Genomic DNA, 17,277 nt, shown 5'->3' with positions numbered 1-17,277 from the left:
ACACTGACACACACACACAGCAATGCACCTACACATGCACATGAAGGATTTGGGGTCTATGTGTAGATGGGCCCGTAAACCCAAGTGTAAGGATTGTTCGTGTAGACTGAACCAGTTCCTAGTGGATAGTGAAGGTAGTTTTCTGAACATATTTGTATTGTGGGAAATTTCCCCACTTCCAAATGACATAGAGCAATAGAGGAGCAGCCAGGAGGCTACAGGGCCCAGCCTTCATCTTCATCATCCTTGGTGCTGAGGATGACCTGCCGACACTTAGCTCCTGATTTGGGGTTCTTGCAGAGGCTGAGTGAGCAGGAGGGGAGACATCATCACCCCAAGCCTGTTAAGAAGCCACCGCCATACTCACAAGACACTGAGAGAACACACCACCACTCCATGTGGAACTAGGTTTTTTCCCCCCCTAACATGCAGTAATAGTACATGTCCAGGAGATGTCTGGACCTCACAACCTCACAGACATATGAAAGGTTCTTGAGTTTGCTTCACTCCCATGATGCACAGCACTGATTCCTAGGACCAGATATTGGGAAAGTGCACATCCCATTTAAAAAGAGAGAGAGAGAGAGAGAGAGAGAGAGAGAGAGAGAGAGAGAGAGAGAGATGCCCCCCACGCTACCCACTGGCATTAGTAACATCACTCTGCACTGTTCAGGTGTTGGAACTGGGAAGTCCCCAATGGCTCGGGCTCTGGCTCCATGGAAAACAATGGAGTATTGCTGCAGCAGTCCTAGCTTGGGAGCTCTAGTGCCCAGAAGGCCCTGGGGAAGGACCATACAGTCTGGAACCCAGACCCAGATCTCTGACTTCAGATCCCTGCTTAGGTACTTTCCAGCAGCGTGATGTGAACTGGGTTTCCTTATCGGTGCCCAGCTATTTCCAGAAGCGTGATGTGCGCTGTGGACTTGATTTCTTTCTCCATAGATTGGGAATGATTACCCAGTCCTTCAATTAAAACGGAAGAGGCTCAGAGTGCTTTTACCCAGAGATTTCACAGAGGACACACAGACCTGAGCCTGCAGCTGTTACTATGACTCCCTTCTGCTGTCCTTTGCAGCTGCCCTGCCTGCTCTGTCTCCTTCGCCACCAAGAGGTTGGCTAGGTGGCTGATTCACCCTAGAGAATCAACACTTGTCCCGTGATACAAGGCTGTTGGGCATCTCTAGCTGGCCTGTGAATGGTGGGTGCCAGGAGAATGATGGCACAGGCAACACACGCGTCTTGTTTGGTGGTACAGACATGTTGCTGAGGAGGAGGTGGCATATGTATGGCTCCCAGGGTACTGCTCAGAGCCTTCTTATTCCTACCTCACTTCCTCACAGCCTTTGTTACAGCAGGGAGGTGCGAGGCATCCACCCCGATGCTGGTCTGGGGACTGTCTTCCAAAAGGAAAAGTTACGTTTTAAATAGCCGCAAAGACTTTTCTTAACATTCTAATGAGGCAGGCCTCTCATCTTGTGAAACAGGAGAGTGTGGAGGAGCTGATGGACTTCTTCCAGGCCACCAAGCGGTACCATCTCAGCAAGAGGTTTGGCCACAGGGAGTACCTGGTCCAGAGCCTGCAGGCCATGGAGACCCGTGTGCAAGGGCTGCTGAGCACCGCAGCTAGCCAGCTGACAAGCCTCATCCACAAACATGAGAGGTAAGAGCCTGGAGCCTCACAGGGGAGACGGAGATGCTGCCCCACCCTTCCTGCTCAACACCAGAGGGAGGCTGACCCACACCCAAGACCAGTCCCTTCCTGTCCACTCAGCTATGCCCAAATGCTGTCACCTGGTTCATCTTGGGAATTCTTTTGTTGTAAAATTCCCCTTTGGTAGACTTTTAAGAACCATACATCATAGTCAAGACAATAGTAGGATGGCCTCCCGTATGTCCCCATCATTCAGCTCCTGCCAGCTCTGACTAATAGCTTTATGCTCCTGTCTTGGGCTGTTTGGAGGAGCAAATTATGAGTCAGATTTTCTGGATAAATTTGTGAAGAAGGCTGACATGGACTGTGGTGAACAGCCCACTTGTCCTCAGGACTAGCACTGGACTGCCCAATGGAGTGTAAGACACATGGAGGCTTGGCATGGGCTCAAGGGATTTTCCTCAGCACCACTGGAGACCATACACAGCAAGGTGAAGGGTGACATGCACTCCTGAGGCAGCTTCCTTGTAAATAGTGAGGTGTGCTGTCTAGGTCAGAAAGAAACAGGGAAACGATCGTGAGGTTGGCCTGCTTGTGACCACGAATGGCTTTATGAATTGATTCTACACCACGGGTCTTGTATTGGGGACATTAAAGCTTCCTGCTGTGGTTAATAAAGATTCAGTAGGATGCAGATTATGTAGGCACTGCCCATCTTGATATGATAATGAATTCATCGCAGCCTGCTTGGTATTCCTAATTAATTTTCACTGAAGTGAAAGAAGGGTCTCAGCCTGAAGAAATGGCAGCTGCTTCGCTGCCCTGAGTGGTTTCCGGGGAAGGCCATTTTACCTCTTATTTTGAATTCTGTTTTTAATACTGGCACAGATTTAACCCCCCCCCCCCATGTGTATATGTGTGCACCTGCAGAGGGGGCTGTGCTTGCCTGGAGGGGGGTAGTGAGTGTTTTTCTCTCTGGCTTTCCACTTTGCTATTTAAGAGAGGTGTGTTTTTTGTTGTTGTTGTTGTTTGTTTTGTTTTTCTCTTTTGGTTTTTGTTTGTTTGTTTTGTTTTGTTCTGTTCTGTTTGTTTTACTGAGTTGGAACTCAGAGATTGGCTCTCCTTTTTGGCTAGAAAGCTCCTGGGATCTGCCTATCTCTACCTGTCTCACCACTACCACTACCCCCACCCCCTCTCCTGGATGGGATGGCAGATGGCTTCTACCATGCCCAGCTTTTCACGTCGATGCTGGGATCTGAGCAACCACTTTAGCCATTTAACTGTTTCTCCAGCCACAGACTGACATTCCTGAAGCCCCAGTTTCCCTTCCTTCCTACCTCCTTCCACCAGGATTGTCTGATCTGTGTGGAACTGGAGGACACAGCCAAGGGATGAAGACGAGCTGGAGATAGTAATAGCGGGAGCAGCATACACTTGCCAAGGCTCTGGGACAAATTGAAACACCAGGGCAGACTTTAGGAGAGCCAGGATAGTGACTGGCTCACCTGGTCAGGGGTCAGGAAGTCCCTCCACCTGTCAAGTGGCTGCTGTAAGTTCCAGTTAGAAGGCACAGCACCCAGGTGCTGGGGTGTGAGTCCCAGGCTGAGGGCAGAGATGGTGTAGCTGACACACAGTAAGCTGTGAGGCTCAAAGAGGGGGCGTCGATCCTTTGTACCGTAAGTTTGCTCTACTTGGAACCTCACAAGTTGGGCATCACCCACACTTTGAAGATGTCCCTTTTCTGTTGCTGCTGCAGAATACCTGGCTGGACACAATGCAAGTTTATATGGTGCGTGGTCTTTCTGGAACTTAGAAAGGCTAAGACTGCAGCTGCTGAGGGTCTTCTGCTGTGCTGGACCATGCAGAAGGCACTGCATGGTGACAGGGCTTGGGGGGTATGGGGCGGCAAGAGGATGAGACTCCCCTTTCACAGTGAACCTACTCCTGCAGTTATAGCGCTGATCATCTGTTTAAATTAAAATTTAAGTTAGTATATAAAGCAATGCGTTTCATTATGGAATTTTCATATATGCATGCCACTTATAGTTTGTTCCTGTTCTCTCTCTTTCTCTCGCTCACACACAATCTCTCTTCCCCCCTGCCTCTCTCACATACACTTTCCTGTCACTTCTCTTCAACTCTTGCTGGCCTCCTTCTTTCTCACAAATCATCCCCCTTTTCTGATTTAGCTCACTGGTTTAGGCTCGTATGGGAAATTAAATGTCCACACACGTTTTGAAGGGAACGTTCAGACAAAGCATGAGTCTCCCTGTTCATGTATTGGTGGCATCCGAATCGCTACCCAGATATCCACAGCCCCTCTTTGGCTTTCCCTCTTCTTGACCCAGGGTTCTTGGACTCCTCTTCTTCTTGGGAAGCACTCTTCATACTCAGTGGTCTCTGCAGACATTTTTTTCTCCCCAAACCTCTGCCTATCCTGACCCATCAGATCTCTGGATTGAGCTTTCTCCTTTCATCTTCACACACTCTGACCTTGCTCTGTCAGTATCTTACCTCTCGGTGACAACTTCTCCTCCTGGAGGTGCTCCAGCTTGAGACCAGCCTAATAAGAGCTATACCCTCAGCTGCACAGCAGTCCATCCTGTGGAGGGGAGAGAAGGAGCCTGAATCCTCTGACTTTCCATCTTCTCTCTGCAGGGCTGGGTACTTGGATGAAGATCAGATGGAAATGCTGTTGGAGCGTGCACAGACAGAAACCTTTTCTATAAAACAGAAGCTAGACAATGACTTAAAGCAGGAAAAGAAAAGGCTCCACCAAAAATTAGTAACTAAGAGACGGCGAGAGCTTCTGCAGAAGGTATGTGAGGCATTGTGCTCTTTATCTCTGCAGAAGCCTTCCCACCGGGTAACAGGCATTGCCATCAGCACAGGATGTTCAGAGCTCGTGGCAAGAACCACCATCTGGGGTGAATTAGTAGTGACTTTTCAGAATGCTGTGTGAAGGAGGATTCTGTGTCGCAGTACAGTGGAGTCTGTGGTGGACTAGTAATGTCTGCAGTGGAAGGGAATCAGAGGATGATGATAGGTGCTGACTTTTATGTTTAATTCGTACTGTGCGTTAGAAAGGAAAGTATCTTTAATCCCTATGAGGTGCAAAAGTGACAGTCCCTCTTTCCCTGGGGAAGGCTTTCTAGAGCATGTATGTTATAGATGGGACCTAAGGACAGAAAGGATCAGTGTTGGCTCAGGAACCCCAAGATCAAATTCTCAGCACAAAGGAGATTTATGAAAGAGTAGGGGGATGGGAACAAGGGAGATGGCAAAGGGTTATTTGTCCTGAAATTGGGGCAAAAGACAGTCCCTAGATAGAAAGGAGAGAGATGTGGCCCATTGGAAAATGGCGGTTTATAAAAGTAAAAGGGAAAACCTATGTTAGGATGAGGTGTTTAATTGTAATTGGACATGTTCATTACCTGAGTCAAAAGGGTTTTTGATTGCTGGACTTCAATATTTTGATAGCTGGACCTTGGTAGTCAGCCACAGGATGAGGAAGTAGACAAATAAGGGAATAGCCCTTAGGGGCTAGCTTTAGGAGTGTAATCTAATGTTTTTTTAGCAAAGCAGAGGGAATAGGGAAGAAGGGTGAGCCACGTTTGCCATGCTCAGGCTGGTGAGATTCCCATCAAGGACAAATAGACACTTGAGGCAGGCAGCAAGGCAGCTTTGTGTTCCAACTTTACGTGCTAAGACCAGAATGCACTACTCCATTTGGCAAGCCCATAGATCAGAATGGGACTGCAGTGTGCAGAGGGACAAGGCCAGGCCTGGAGGGGAGCTGGCCAGAAGCAGGGCCAAGTCAAGGAGGCATGGTATGCTGACCCTCTACATTCAGACCGAGGAGAAGGTTAAAAAGCTTTTATAGGGAGAGAAAGTGACCCTGCGTTTGTGATTTAGGAAGCTTGTTGGGAGAGCTTGGGAAGATAGAACCAAAGAAGGTTCTAGTAGGTGGCCAGATGAAAACTTGCAACCATCTGAGTTGGCAGAGCACCTGAGGCTTTGAAAGAGGTCAGGACAGATTTGGAAGGCTCATGGGGCCTCAGGGTACCCTCGGGTGAGATGAGGTGGCATGTCAGCTCAGCTGGGTGGAGAGGAGAGAAGAGAGAACCAGGGGGCTTTCAGCTGCATCACTGTTTTTTTTTTTAATTCTTTGATAATCTCATACTCAAATACTAGGCATTTTGATCTCCTCCTCCCTCACTTTCCCCTCTAATCCCTCCCAGGTCTCAGAAGTAGTAATAGCTCTGTGAAGGCTATATATGTGTCCCTGGTGCCAAGGACATGGCCTGACCCATTAAGTCAATAATAATTGACTCAAAAATGATGGACTGATGAATGGTTGCACTGGTCAGACCATGAACATAGGGAAGAGCAGGACTCTTGCTCTTAAATAGAAAGGAGACTGTGGACCCACTGTTACTGGTGATGCTATGATGGCATCTTCATTCAGGGCAAGTCTTTCCTACTCCGGGGCCTTAGCACCTGCTGGTTTTCACCCAGGACGTGCTTAGGCTCTTCCTTAAGAGGCTCCACTGATTTCCTCATGAAGTTTTCTCTCGCAGGTACCAGCATCGACTTCTCTTACTCACATATCATGTTCTTTAGTGACCACATGCCAGACACACAGTAAAATCAACAACAAGCAAGCATTACTGCAGTTTGCCATGAGCATCTTCTGAAAGTCTGAGCATGTACTGAGCAACTCCTGAGGGTCCCCACTGTAGTGTAGTTGCTGTTACTGCTCCCATTTGACAGATCAAGAAGTAGAGGCAGAGGGAGAGCCAGATTTTGGATGGGAGGGTTAGAATAGAACCCCAGTATGCTACCTCTTGGGCTTTACCTGGGCAATATATAGCTGCTTGTCAAACAGCTGCGTGTGTGTATGTGTGTGTGTGTGTGTGTGTGTGTGTGTGTGTGTATTTGTAGGAATGGGGTTGCTGAGGTCTGAACAAAGGGTCTCAACAAAGGCTAAGTAAACACTGTCACCAAGCAGCCCCAGCCTTCTTTTAACTTTTACTTTTCACTTGGATATAGGATTCACTTTGTTGCCCAGGCTGGCCTTGAACTTATTACCCTCCTCCTGCCTCAGTCTCCCAAGCAGCCAGGGTGACAAGCCCATGCCACCAGAGTCTGGGGTTTGGTTGTGTGTAAGGCAATTTTCTAAATGTGAGATTGTTGGGCACAAGGCTGTACATACCTTCTGTGCCCCCTTAAGTTTCAAAAGAAAGTATTGTACCTCTTCACCCTTGATTGCCTGTGCTCCTGCCCCGACGGGCCCTGCCCATCCAGTTGCCCTTTTTCACATTCCTGCTAGCACAAGGAGCAGCAGAAGGAGCAGGTATCCCTTGGCGAGGCCTCCAGCATCGCAGAGGATGCAATCCAGTACCTGCGCCAGTGGAAAAGTGTGATGGCCGAGCACACAGCTGCCCTGGAGGAGCTACAGGAGCGTCTGGACCAGGCTGCCCTGGATGACCTTCGGGCCCTGACCGTGTCACTGTCTGAGAAAGCCACGGAGGAGCTGAGGCGCCTGCAGAGCACAACCATGACACAGGAGCTGCTGAAGCGCAGTGCTCCCTGGCTCTTCCTGCAGCAGATCTTGGAGGAGCACAGCCGGGAGTCTGCCACCCGCACTGCACAGCTCGAGGCAGAGGAGAGAGAGCGTGGCCAGGAGCTGGTGCAGGGCGTGAGGCAGAGGCTACAGCAGGACGCACCAGAGGCCTGCACGGACGAGCAGGCAGAGCTGAGGCATTGGGAGCACTCAGTGTTCACGTGAGTGACAATGAGTGGGCGCTCTCCTTCTCCACCACACTGGGAAGGGAGTGGTCGGTGGAGGAGGGGGAGGCAGGATGGCTGAGCGTGCAGTACCATCCCCAGACAAACAAGACCTGCACACACTGGGCCTATAAGTCACACAGGATTACACATGACCTGCAGCTTCACCATGGATGATGCACTCTAGGCCAGAAGGGTGGGCAGCCCAGCTTCTGTGGGAGCCACAGACTTCTCTGTATCATCCAGTGGGTTGCCAGTGAATGATGTGCTCCTGGTCCCTCCGTAGGCACTGTTGAATGAACTGGGTGGCAGTCAGGCCTAGAATTCCAGCACGTGGGAAGTACAGGCAGGGAGATCAGCCCGTTTGTGGCCGGCATGGACCATGTGATGCTGTGTCTCAAAATAAAATGTGTGTGTGTGAGATGTGTGCTGCACATGTGTGTGGTATGTGTGTGGTATGCATGTGTGGTATATATACCTGCGTGGGGTGTGTGTGGGAGTGTGTGTACACACACGAGCATGTACATGTGTGGATGTGTGTGTTGTGGTATATGGGTTTATGTGATGTTTGCATGTGTACATGTGTGTATGTATGTGCTTATTAATGTTTGCATGTGTGTAAGCATGTGGACGCTCCCACGTTACATCTGAAGAGGCAGGGTGTCCTTCATCACTCTCCACCTTATTTCCTTATGTAAAGGTCTCTCGCTGAACTAGAAGCTTCCCTATTTCTGCTAGGCTAGGCTAGCTGGCAGCAACCTCTCAGGATTTGCCTGAGATTGCCCCTCAGCCCTGGGGTTCCAGGTACACACAGCCATGACTGGTTTTTTTTTTTTTCAATGCAGTTTATTCAGGAACCTTGAACAATCATCTGACCCTGGGGAAAGCCAGCCCACAGCTTAAATAGCCTCTGGGTAGCCAACCCCAGCGTGCTACGTGGGCAATGCAGATAGGTCCACATACATGGAAGCAAGCCAGATCCTCGGCCTTAGCCAACATGACTGGTTTTTTACATCGATTCTGGGGATTTAAACTCAGGCCCTCATGACTGCACAGCAAATGCTCTTACCCACTGAGCCAAATCCCTAGTTTCTAGTGTTATTATTGCCTTGTTTGCATTATGCAGTCTCCTGGTTGGACCCTTCCCCTTTGTGAGTGTAGCTTCCTTTGTTTTCTAGTCTCTGGTTAGTTCTTGCTTTCTTGCCCAGAGACACAAGGCACTGTCCCCTCTGCACAATAAGAACCACATCCTCAAATGCCCTTCTTATGACTGCTATTGGTCTTTAGTCAACTCAGGCCGGCCTTCCCACAGTCCCATTGGCTGCAGGATTCTTTGATGTGTGTGAATTCCCATTACTCACTGATTGTTTCCTTCTATGTCATTTGAACCTGTATTTCAGGGAGTGTTTCCAAAACCAGAATGGAGTTAGCCATTTATGGACTAATGAGACATCTCGCTTGGCCATCAGCAAACTCTTATGACTTCTCTGGGGGTTAAGGAGGGTCAACCCACAGGCTCATGCTGCCAGCTGCTTCCATGCTCTGCTGATTTGAGACCCTGAGGGTTATGACCTGAATTTCTGAGGCATTAAGTAAAAATGGCTCTTCACTGTGGTTTGGAAACACACTTTTGTAAGCCAGATGGGCTGCTGCAAATGCACCGAGCAAAGGGGAAAACTGATCATAGAAAAATAATATAGCTTTGAGCCTAGCCCACAGATCTCAAAGCAGGTTTCTATCCCAATGCTGAGGGCAGGATCCTGCCTCACACATACGTGGTTTCTGCTGGCCACAGGGACAGTCTATTAGAAAGCTGATGAGAGTGATGACTCTGTTCATGACAGAGTCCCTGAAGCTCAGGAGTCCTTGTTACCAGATGGCAACAGGCAGAGGCTGCCCTGAGAGAGGGATCAGGAAGAGGCATTCAGAATCTGGGGGATGTTACATGATGTCAGCTGAGAATCCTGGGCATTCCTGAAAGTCAGACTATTTTCATCAGAGAACTTTCTAGAAATTTTCAGTTGTACATTCTACACTCAGATCTGAACATATGGAGCCCACCCTTGGCTTCCTACGGCAAGTATTCTGCAAATACTTCCCAATTTCAAAGCATTCACAGAGAAGGTTTCCTGTAGTTGATAGAATGCTGCCAGGAAAATCAGAGAAGCCTTGTTTGTCTGAACAGAAAAATGTTTGAAGACTATGAATAAAGGCATACTGGCCAAAGTGGGAGCAAGGAGGGACCTTTCCCAGCACTACCCGTTCTCTGAGGTTCAAGGCTGGGGTAGGGATTCTCAGTGAGGTAGTCAGTATCTGATCCTATGGCTGCCACAGCCCAGCATCACAACCTTGGCTTAAAGCCACAGGCAGGTTTTCTTCAGTGGTCCAAATGAGGGCACGGACAGAGCCATGTCCCCTCCAGACACTCAAGGGACCCCCTGTTCCTTGTTCTTCCTAAGTTTTGGTCATTGTTGCAGGTTTTTGGCCTTTGTTGACTTGGATATATCACTTCTTTACCATGCCTTGAGTTCCCTGGCTGGAACTGACCCTGTGCCTGTGTCTCCCATGCTGATAAGAACATCACACTTATTCTGAGCTGACCCTTCTCTAGCACCATTTAACCTTAATGCCTCTTATTTGTAGTGATTCCATTTCTAAATAGGCCTTATCCCTAGTGTGGTATGGGGTTGACCTTGAGCAGATAACCTGGGGGACCCAGTTCAGTTCCCAGCACACAGCTACCCAGTATGGACTAGGTTATTAAATGAATCACTGGTCTCCATTCTTTATGCAGGAATCAGTGCTGAACCTATGCTCAAAGGAATTGAACATCCCTCCTCTGAACTATGACACGCTGCTTACTTGGCTGGGTGGACTGTGCCTGGTTTGTCTGATATAGTGTTGTATACTGCACCATATACACTAGGCACTCAAGAAATGCACGCAAAGCCACAGATAAGCACCTAAAGCTCTTTGCTCTAGTCAGGGATTTAGCTCAGAGATGCTTTACCCACAGCCTCCCTCCCCACCCCTTGCCCTGTTGCCTCTGACCAAGTCCACGGTCACTGTCCCCTCCCAGGAAGCTCTGCTGTGCAGCCACCTCACTGTCTGAAGAAGACCTGCTCAGGGTGAGGCAGGAAGCCCAGAGCTGCTTCACCCAGCTGGACCGGAGCTTGGCCCTCCCCAGAGTCCGGGCGCGAGTGCTGCAGCAGCAGTTGCAGATGGCCTGGAGGGAAGCAGAGTTCCGGAAACTGGACCAGGCCCTGGCTGCACCTGAGCTGCAGGTAGGGGCCATGTCTAGAGTGTCCATTTCGGAGATAACTGTAGACCTCCATCAGCTCAAAGCTAATCCTCTCCTTCCCCCATCCATTACTATCTAGCCATGGTGGCCGCTGAACACTCCGAGAACTCCTCAGGTTACCCTGAGCTTAAGGTCTGCAGTAGGCTGTTAGGGTGCCAAGGCCAGCAAGAACAGTGACCAAGCAGCAGCCATGAGTATCTGCCTCCCCACCACCAGCTCATAGCCACACTCTACTGCTTCTCCTGAGCATTGTGTGCGGTGTCTGGGAGTCACCTAGTTACCCTGCCTTTAGCTTACACCACTTTCTGATTCAAGGATCCAAAAGACCCTTTTGTATGTGACACAGAAATGAGCTTGGCTTAGCTTGGCTGAGCCATGAAAATGGGACTCTCTTACACTGGTCCTAAAGGCTGAGGTGACACCTCTTATGTGCATTCATCCTCCAGAGCCCCAAAGACCAGCACAGGATAGACCTGACCCAAGGCGCTCTGCTTGGCTTGTCCACATGCTGCCCTGGTGTCCTTGTTTTGCCTGGGCTATTCCTTAGATCCCTCAGAGCCTTTGCATCTCCCATCCTCGGCTCAGCTTCTAGGGAAGCCAGCACAAGATGAAGCCCTTGAACTCACTGCTTCTTCTGCCTGTAACATGCTTTGTTGTCTAACAAGCGTCAGCTCAGTGTGGCCTCTGCAGAGGAGCCTCCCTGAACACCTATCCAAACCTAATTGTCATGCAGCTGTTGTCACAAAACTGAGTGTCTCTCCACCACGATGGCCTGGTGTGGAAATTTGCAGCTTTAGCCATGCACATACATCCCTTTGCCTTGGGAAGAAGCCAGTGTCTCCTCTGACCTGTCTCTTCCCACAGCCCAAGGCTAAAAAGCTACGTTCCAAGGGCAGAGGCAAGGCGGACCTTCTGAAGAAGAGCCTGGAGGATAAGATCCGCCTCTTTGAGGAACGGGCCCCTGAAGACCTGGCTGACAAGGTAGGGCTGTCTGCAGCATGCAGAGCTTAGAGAACAGAGACCACCCATGGCCACCCAATCAGCAGACCATCAAGTGCTCAGTCTTCCAGATGAGGGCCATTCGTGATTCCCTCTTTGGGAAACCCTCTTCCTCCTCCTATCTGCCTGGAGATCTCCCATCATCCCTCAGCTTTTTCCTTGACCATAGTAGCTGCCATATTTGAGCTCTGTCGTAAGGCATTCATGTATGCAATCTTCTGTACATCCCTTGGGTTGTGCACACATGTGTGGAGGGCTTGAAGTTAAGCTAACATGTCATTCCTCAGGAACCGTCCACCTTGCTCTTTGAGATAAGGTGTCTCACTGGGACCTGCGGCTCAGAGGTTAGGTTAGGCGGGCTGGAGAGTAAACCCCAGGGATACTCATTCCTCCTTCCTGGTGCTGAGATTCTAAGTATGAACCACCACACACAATATTTCTCATGGGTTCTTCAGGCTGAACTCAGGACCTCATGCTTTCCTCATGCTTACAACTGAGCTGTCCTCCCCACCCCCACGCTATGTGTCTGCACAGTCTCTCCTCACTTGTCACTTCTTGTTTGTCCTGGGTACTCTATCACAGTCCACACGGCTCCCTTCATGCTCTAGCCTGTACTCTTTACCAGGATACTTAGCTCTGTCTCCTGCTCTCCTCAGGTGTTGTCTCCATCTTCAGATATGGAGGCTTCTCCTCACAAGAGGCTTCTCTTCCAAGAAGCCCCCATAAGCACCCTACTGCTTCCCACTCACTGCTCCTCCACCTCTCTTCTTAACTTAACACCCAGAAAACTGTCCATCCCATTCTCCAATATTCTGACCAGGCACCCCTGGCCAAGCACCATGTGCGTGAGCAGGGACAGAGGATGTCCTATCCCCGCACCTTCAGGCACACATGCTGGAGTGATGGATGGACCGTGCATACTTAGCTAAGGCCACAGACTGTGGTTGGTGCCACTGACAACGGAGCAGAAGAAACATGCCGCTGTGGTCCCAGAAGGGGGATTCTGCCCACAGTGGGATGTTCGGCAGATGGGACATGAGCTTCCTGGGGCATGCTAAGGAGACCGCTGTGTCATAGCTGCTGAGGTGCTCATGTGCCCCTGTACTCCACAGAGGGAGGGTGTTCAGCGACAGTGTGGCCACATGTCAGAGCTGCTGTTTTTTCACGCTCTATGCCCAGGTTTGGTGGCTTTTAAAATTAAAAAGTCATGTCATTATCTTTTGATTTATTGAAACAAGATCTCACTTTGTTGCCCAGGCTGGCCTTGAGCCCATCATGAGCCTGCTGTCTCGGCTTCCCAAGGGCTAGGATTACAGGTGTGTGCCATCATGCCTGGTGCAGTTCTGTGGTTTTAGCACAGGTGTGTCAGGACACATGTGTGTGGTCTGGAGCTGCGCTCTAGAATCTGCTCTGGGCCTGGTCAACTGCTCCCATCAGGTACAGTTATGGGGTACTATCTCCAGGGACCTGAATCTCATGCCTTTTTCATGTAGACTATAGCTGAAGAATGAGAAGAAGACAGGGTAGAGAGGGGTGAACTGCTACCTTCTTAGTGTTAAGGCAAATTTGAAAGACATGGAGCACCATGAGGGGGAGATGGATCAGTCCTACAGTCTAGTGACCAAACTGACCCCACCACCCAAACATGATGGCACCAAGACTCCCTGGGAGAACAGCCAAAGTCAGGCTTCCGAAAAGCAGGCAGAGGAGAGTCACCATGAGGAGAGGAGGACCTTAGAGAGACAGGAGCTGCTGTCCCTAGTGTAATCTGCATCGTATTGAGGCTGAAGGGAGCATTTGGTTTGTAGTCCAGTGGCTAGAGAATGGAAGTTTGGTTTGTGGGAGAAGATGGGTAGCTCATCCCTGAGTAAAGGCTACTACTGCACTGGAGCAGAGGCAGCCCAGGGAATGTGGGACCCCCTCAAAAAGGATGCTCTGTGGGTGTGCTGTGCCATATTGAGGTGGAGGGGCGTGCAGAGACAGTTGCTTGGTGGAGCTTGTCAGATAGCTGGGAACCGTGAGAGCCAGCTTGCTGGTACTGTTGAAGTGGGCAGCCCACTGAGGGACTCTTCTGATCCCTGGGTGACCAGGTACCAACAGTGAGTTGGCAGAGAGCAGCTGCAAGGCAGAACAGTTCCTACCTACAGCTTGACCTCCTCCCCCAACCCTGCCCCAGCTCCTTTCAGTGGTTGCCTGCTGAGGAGCATACAGACAGGAAGGTGTGTAAACATGAACATGGCTGCTGTGTCAGTGAAGGAGGGATCTGTGCTGAGTAAGTCAGGCTTCACAGAGAAAGATGTTGAGAGGGCCTGCCACTGCGACCTTTATTTATTGTTTATTTGTGTGCATGAGGATGCAGAGGCAGATGTCTGAGCATGTGTGTCAGAGCCAGAGGGCAACCTCAGGAGTCATTTCTTAGGCACTGACCACCTTGTGTTGTTGTGAGAAAGGGTCTCTTTTGTTCTTGGCCTGTAGCTCTCCAAGGAAACTAAGCTGGTTGTCCAGTGAGCCCAAGGGACATGCCTGTCTCCATCTCCCCAGCACCTGCATTTCAAATATATACCTCCAAACCTGAGTTTTAAAATTTGTTTTTAATGTGGGTTCTGGGCCTCGAACCTAGGTCCTCACACCTGCAAGGCAACCGCTTTTCCAACTCCCTGCTCTATCTGTGACCCTATATAATAGGTCAACCCCACAAAGAGCTGTTTCACTCTGGCAGGTGCCCATAGCATAGGCGGTCTTGAGTCAGCAGCTTTACTGCTCCTCCAAAATAGAGATAAATTTCCTCTCTCTGTGCTTGTGTGGTTTGTGTTTCTTCAGGGTCATTGCGAGAGTGATGACAGACCCCCTCAGACGTGAGTGCCACACTGAGTTTACTCTCTCCACTGTAGTGTTCAGGGGTTCTCCCAAGAACCAGAGCCAATGTGATACACATACGAAGGCAGATAGACCAGAGAAAATCTGCTCTGGAAATAATGGATGGCAAGAAGATCCATGTCAGTCATTGGCAGGTCAGGGAACCCTGAGATCTGGAGGAGTAACTTATGTAGACCAAAGGCCAAGGGTGGGGCTGCGTTGATTCTCAGGGTCTGAAGCTTGATGTACAGCAGCACTAATGCAGGGGCAGGAGAAGGGGGGTGGTCCAGCTTGAGAGTACAGTGAGTGACTTTACCCTTCCTCTCCCTTCGGCCCAAGAGGGAAAACCTTGGTGGGTTGCTGATGTCCACCCAGGTAGGCGAGGGGATAGTCTATCTCATCCCGATGATGTCAGCACTCATCTCTTCCCCAAGCACCCAGCACCCTGGTTACCACTCAGCTCAGCAAGTGAACACCAGGGTTGCATTTCAGGTCTGAGAAGTCTTCCCTCTCCTGTCTGGAAGCCCTGTGCTGGGAAAGCAGAGAATGTGCACAGCTCTGGTTGGTGTGTAGCACTTTCTGTCTTTCACTGATGAGAAATGGATGTCTACATCATCTCTCTTATGCATGTGTTCTTGTTGCTGTATGTTGTAGGTACACGTTCATGTGTGTGTGTGTGTGTGTGTGTGTGTGTGTGTGTGTGTGTGTGTGTATGCAGGTCAGCTTGCTCCTGTGCACATATGTCTTTCTATGAGGTAGAGGACAGGATGATGTCCTGTGCCTTCCTCAATTGCTCTCTCTCTCTCTCTCTCTCTCTCTCTCTCTCTCTTTCTCTCTCTCTCTTTTAATGATCTCTCTTTCTAAACCTGGAGTTTAACATCTGGCAAGGTTAATCTCAGGAATTCTCCTGCCTCTGCCCCCTCCATCCCCACAACCCTAGGGTTATAGACACACACTGTCCTGCCCAGCTTTTATGTGGGTACTGGGGATATGGATTCAGGTCTCCTGCTTATACAGCAAGCACCTTAGCAACTCAGCCATCCCCCAGCCCTATATCTTCCCATTATCCACCTATTACCTGGCAATCTGTCAAGCATCTTTTGCTCCATATCTCCCCTAACACTTAAAATTTGAAGGGTTTCCATGTCAAAACATAGAAGCCATCATTACCTTTCATCCCAGTATGCTGTCTCACCACACGTGGGAGTGTTAAACCCATTTAACCTTCTCAATGAACAGGCGTATAGGTTCTTAATTCCTTGATGTTTCAAGCATCCTGGAGTCTCTGCATGAATTGTTCACATATTACAGTGAGGGACAGAGAGTAGCCACCACTGTGCGTATCCCAGGTGAGAAGATGGGGGACTGGATGATCTTACAGCTCCTGTTACAGAGCTGTGAGCAACAGAGCAGAGCAGGAAGCTTTTGCACTTTGCATCTTTTCCCATTAGTGGTTCCATTTGATGGACACCTCAGCTCACCCTTGGCGTGCTCCTTCTGGCGGTTTTGATCAGCAGACATGAGAATACTCATAAGTATTCCTCAGGAGCATGTAAGGCTAAATGAAAATGACATGACCATGGTTCCATTCACCCACTGTTTCTCAGTTCGTTTTAACACACCTCCACATCATGCACCCATTCATTATCCATTCGCCGTTTCCAGGTTTTGTGATGTGCCGTGCATGCACACTTCCTCAGGAATATCACACCTGAGGTGTGACTTCATTCCCGCTCATCAACAGCCTGCCCCACGGTGTTTCTGCAGCTGCCTGGCCGTTAGGCAGAGGTGGCTGGTATTTGTCACGGCACCTCTTCCAGGTCCTCTTGGCTTCACAGCTCATCGCTATTTAAGCAAGAGAGCATTATGCTCATCTTCAGGTGGCCTGACAAGAGAGGGAGCGGGTGGCACGGGTTCTCACAAATGTCTGTCTTAGGGAGGGGTGGGGTGCTCACACAGCCACAAGGGCCAGGGAGACTCCATCCTGTTCTTCTAGTGTCTGTTCTCATGCCTTGCTCAGCCCTTGAGGCAGCCGGTGTGCCTGCATTTCCCTGAAGCACTGAGGGAGAAGCGGAGCTTCCTACAACCCCAAACAAACCCAGATTCCATCGTTCATGTTCATGGGGGCTAGGGGTGCAATACCGTCTTTGCTCGTGTATGGCAAGTGCTGTACCACTGACCTACTCCCAGCCCTCAGCTAATGCTTCTCTGATTATTTTACCTCTGCCACAGATCATATCACTCGTGTGTGTATGTGTGTGTGTGTGTCTGTGTATGCGTGTGTCTGTGTGTTGCATGTGTTGAGAGGACAAAAGTCAAATGCAGGTGTTCTTCCTCAGTCACTCACTGTCCACCTTTTTTGTTGGAACAAGGTCTCACCTGGAGCTTGTAAAGTAAGCCTGGCTGGCTGACCAAAGCCTCAGGGATCTACTGTCCCCCTTGCTTCTCCAGCTTTGGGACTGCAAGCCTTTGCTACCACATCCTTTTTTTTTTTTTTTAACATGGGTTCCAGGGAGTGAACTCAGGTTCTTATGTTTATGGCTGAGCCATCCCTCTCCCAACCCCCACAGTGGATTTGGATGCTTCGGATGATACTCTTCCTTTCTACCCTGTTATTTTAAAACTTTTGCCTTTTTAATTTTTGCCCAACTTATACATAGAGTTTTAAAGAGTCAAATGA

The 17,277-nt window shown here is 49.7% G+C and overlaps 1 protein-coding gene across 2 annotated transcripts in view; it reads left to right on the top strand.

Annotated features, from left to right (window-relative positions):
- Window positions 1–17,277, top strand: part of Evc2 (EvC ciliary complex subunit 2) — a 79,153-nt gene that overhangs the window by 36,702 nt on the left and 25,174 nt on the right. For both annotated transcript variants that reach the window (XM_060365406.1, XM_021630687.2), the window contains exons 10-14: window positions 1,485–1,660; window positions 4,310–4,469; window positions 6,984–7,438; window positions 10,521–10,725; window positions 11,607–11,723. In XM_060365406.1, the coding sequence (XP_060221389.1) occupies window positions 1,485–1,660; window positions 4,310–4,469; window positions 6,984–7,438; window positions 10,521–10,725; window positions 11,607–11,723 (1,113 nt within the window). The remainder of the gene's footprint in view (window positions 1–1,484; window positions 1,661–4,309; window positions 4,470–6,983; window positions 7,439–10,520; window positions 10,726–11,606; window positions 11,724–17,277) is intronic.

Source organism: Meriones unguiculatus, chromosome 12 (assembly GCF_030254825.1).
Source record: "Meriones unguiculatus strain TT.TT164.6M chromosome 12, Bangor_MerUng_6.1, whole genome shotgun sequence".
In the NCBI taxonomy this organism is placed as follows: Eukaryota; Metazoa; Chordata; class Mammalia; order Rodentia; family Muridae; genus Meriones; species Meriones unguiculatus.
This window is presented reverse-complemented; position numbering and strand designations above follow the sequence as displayed.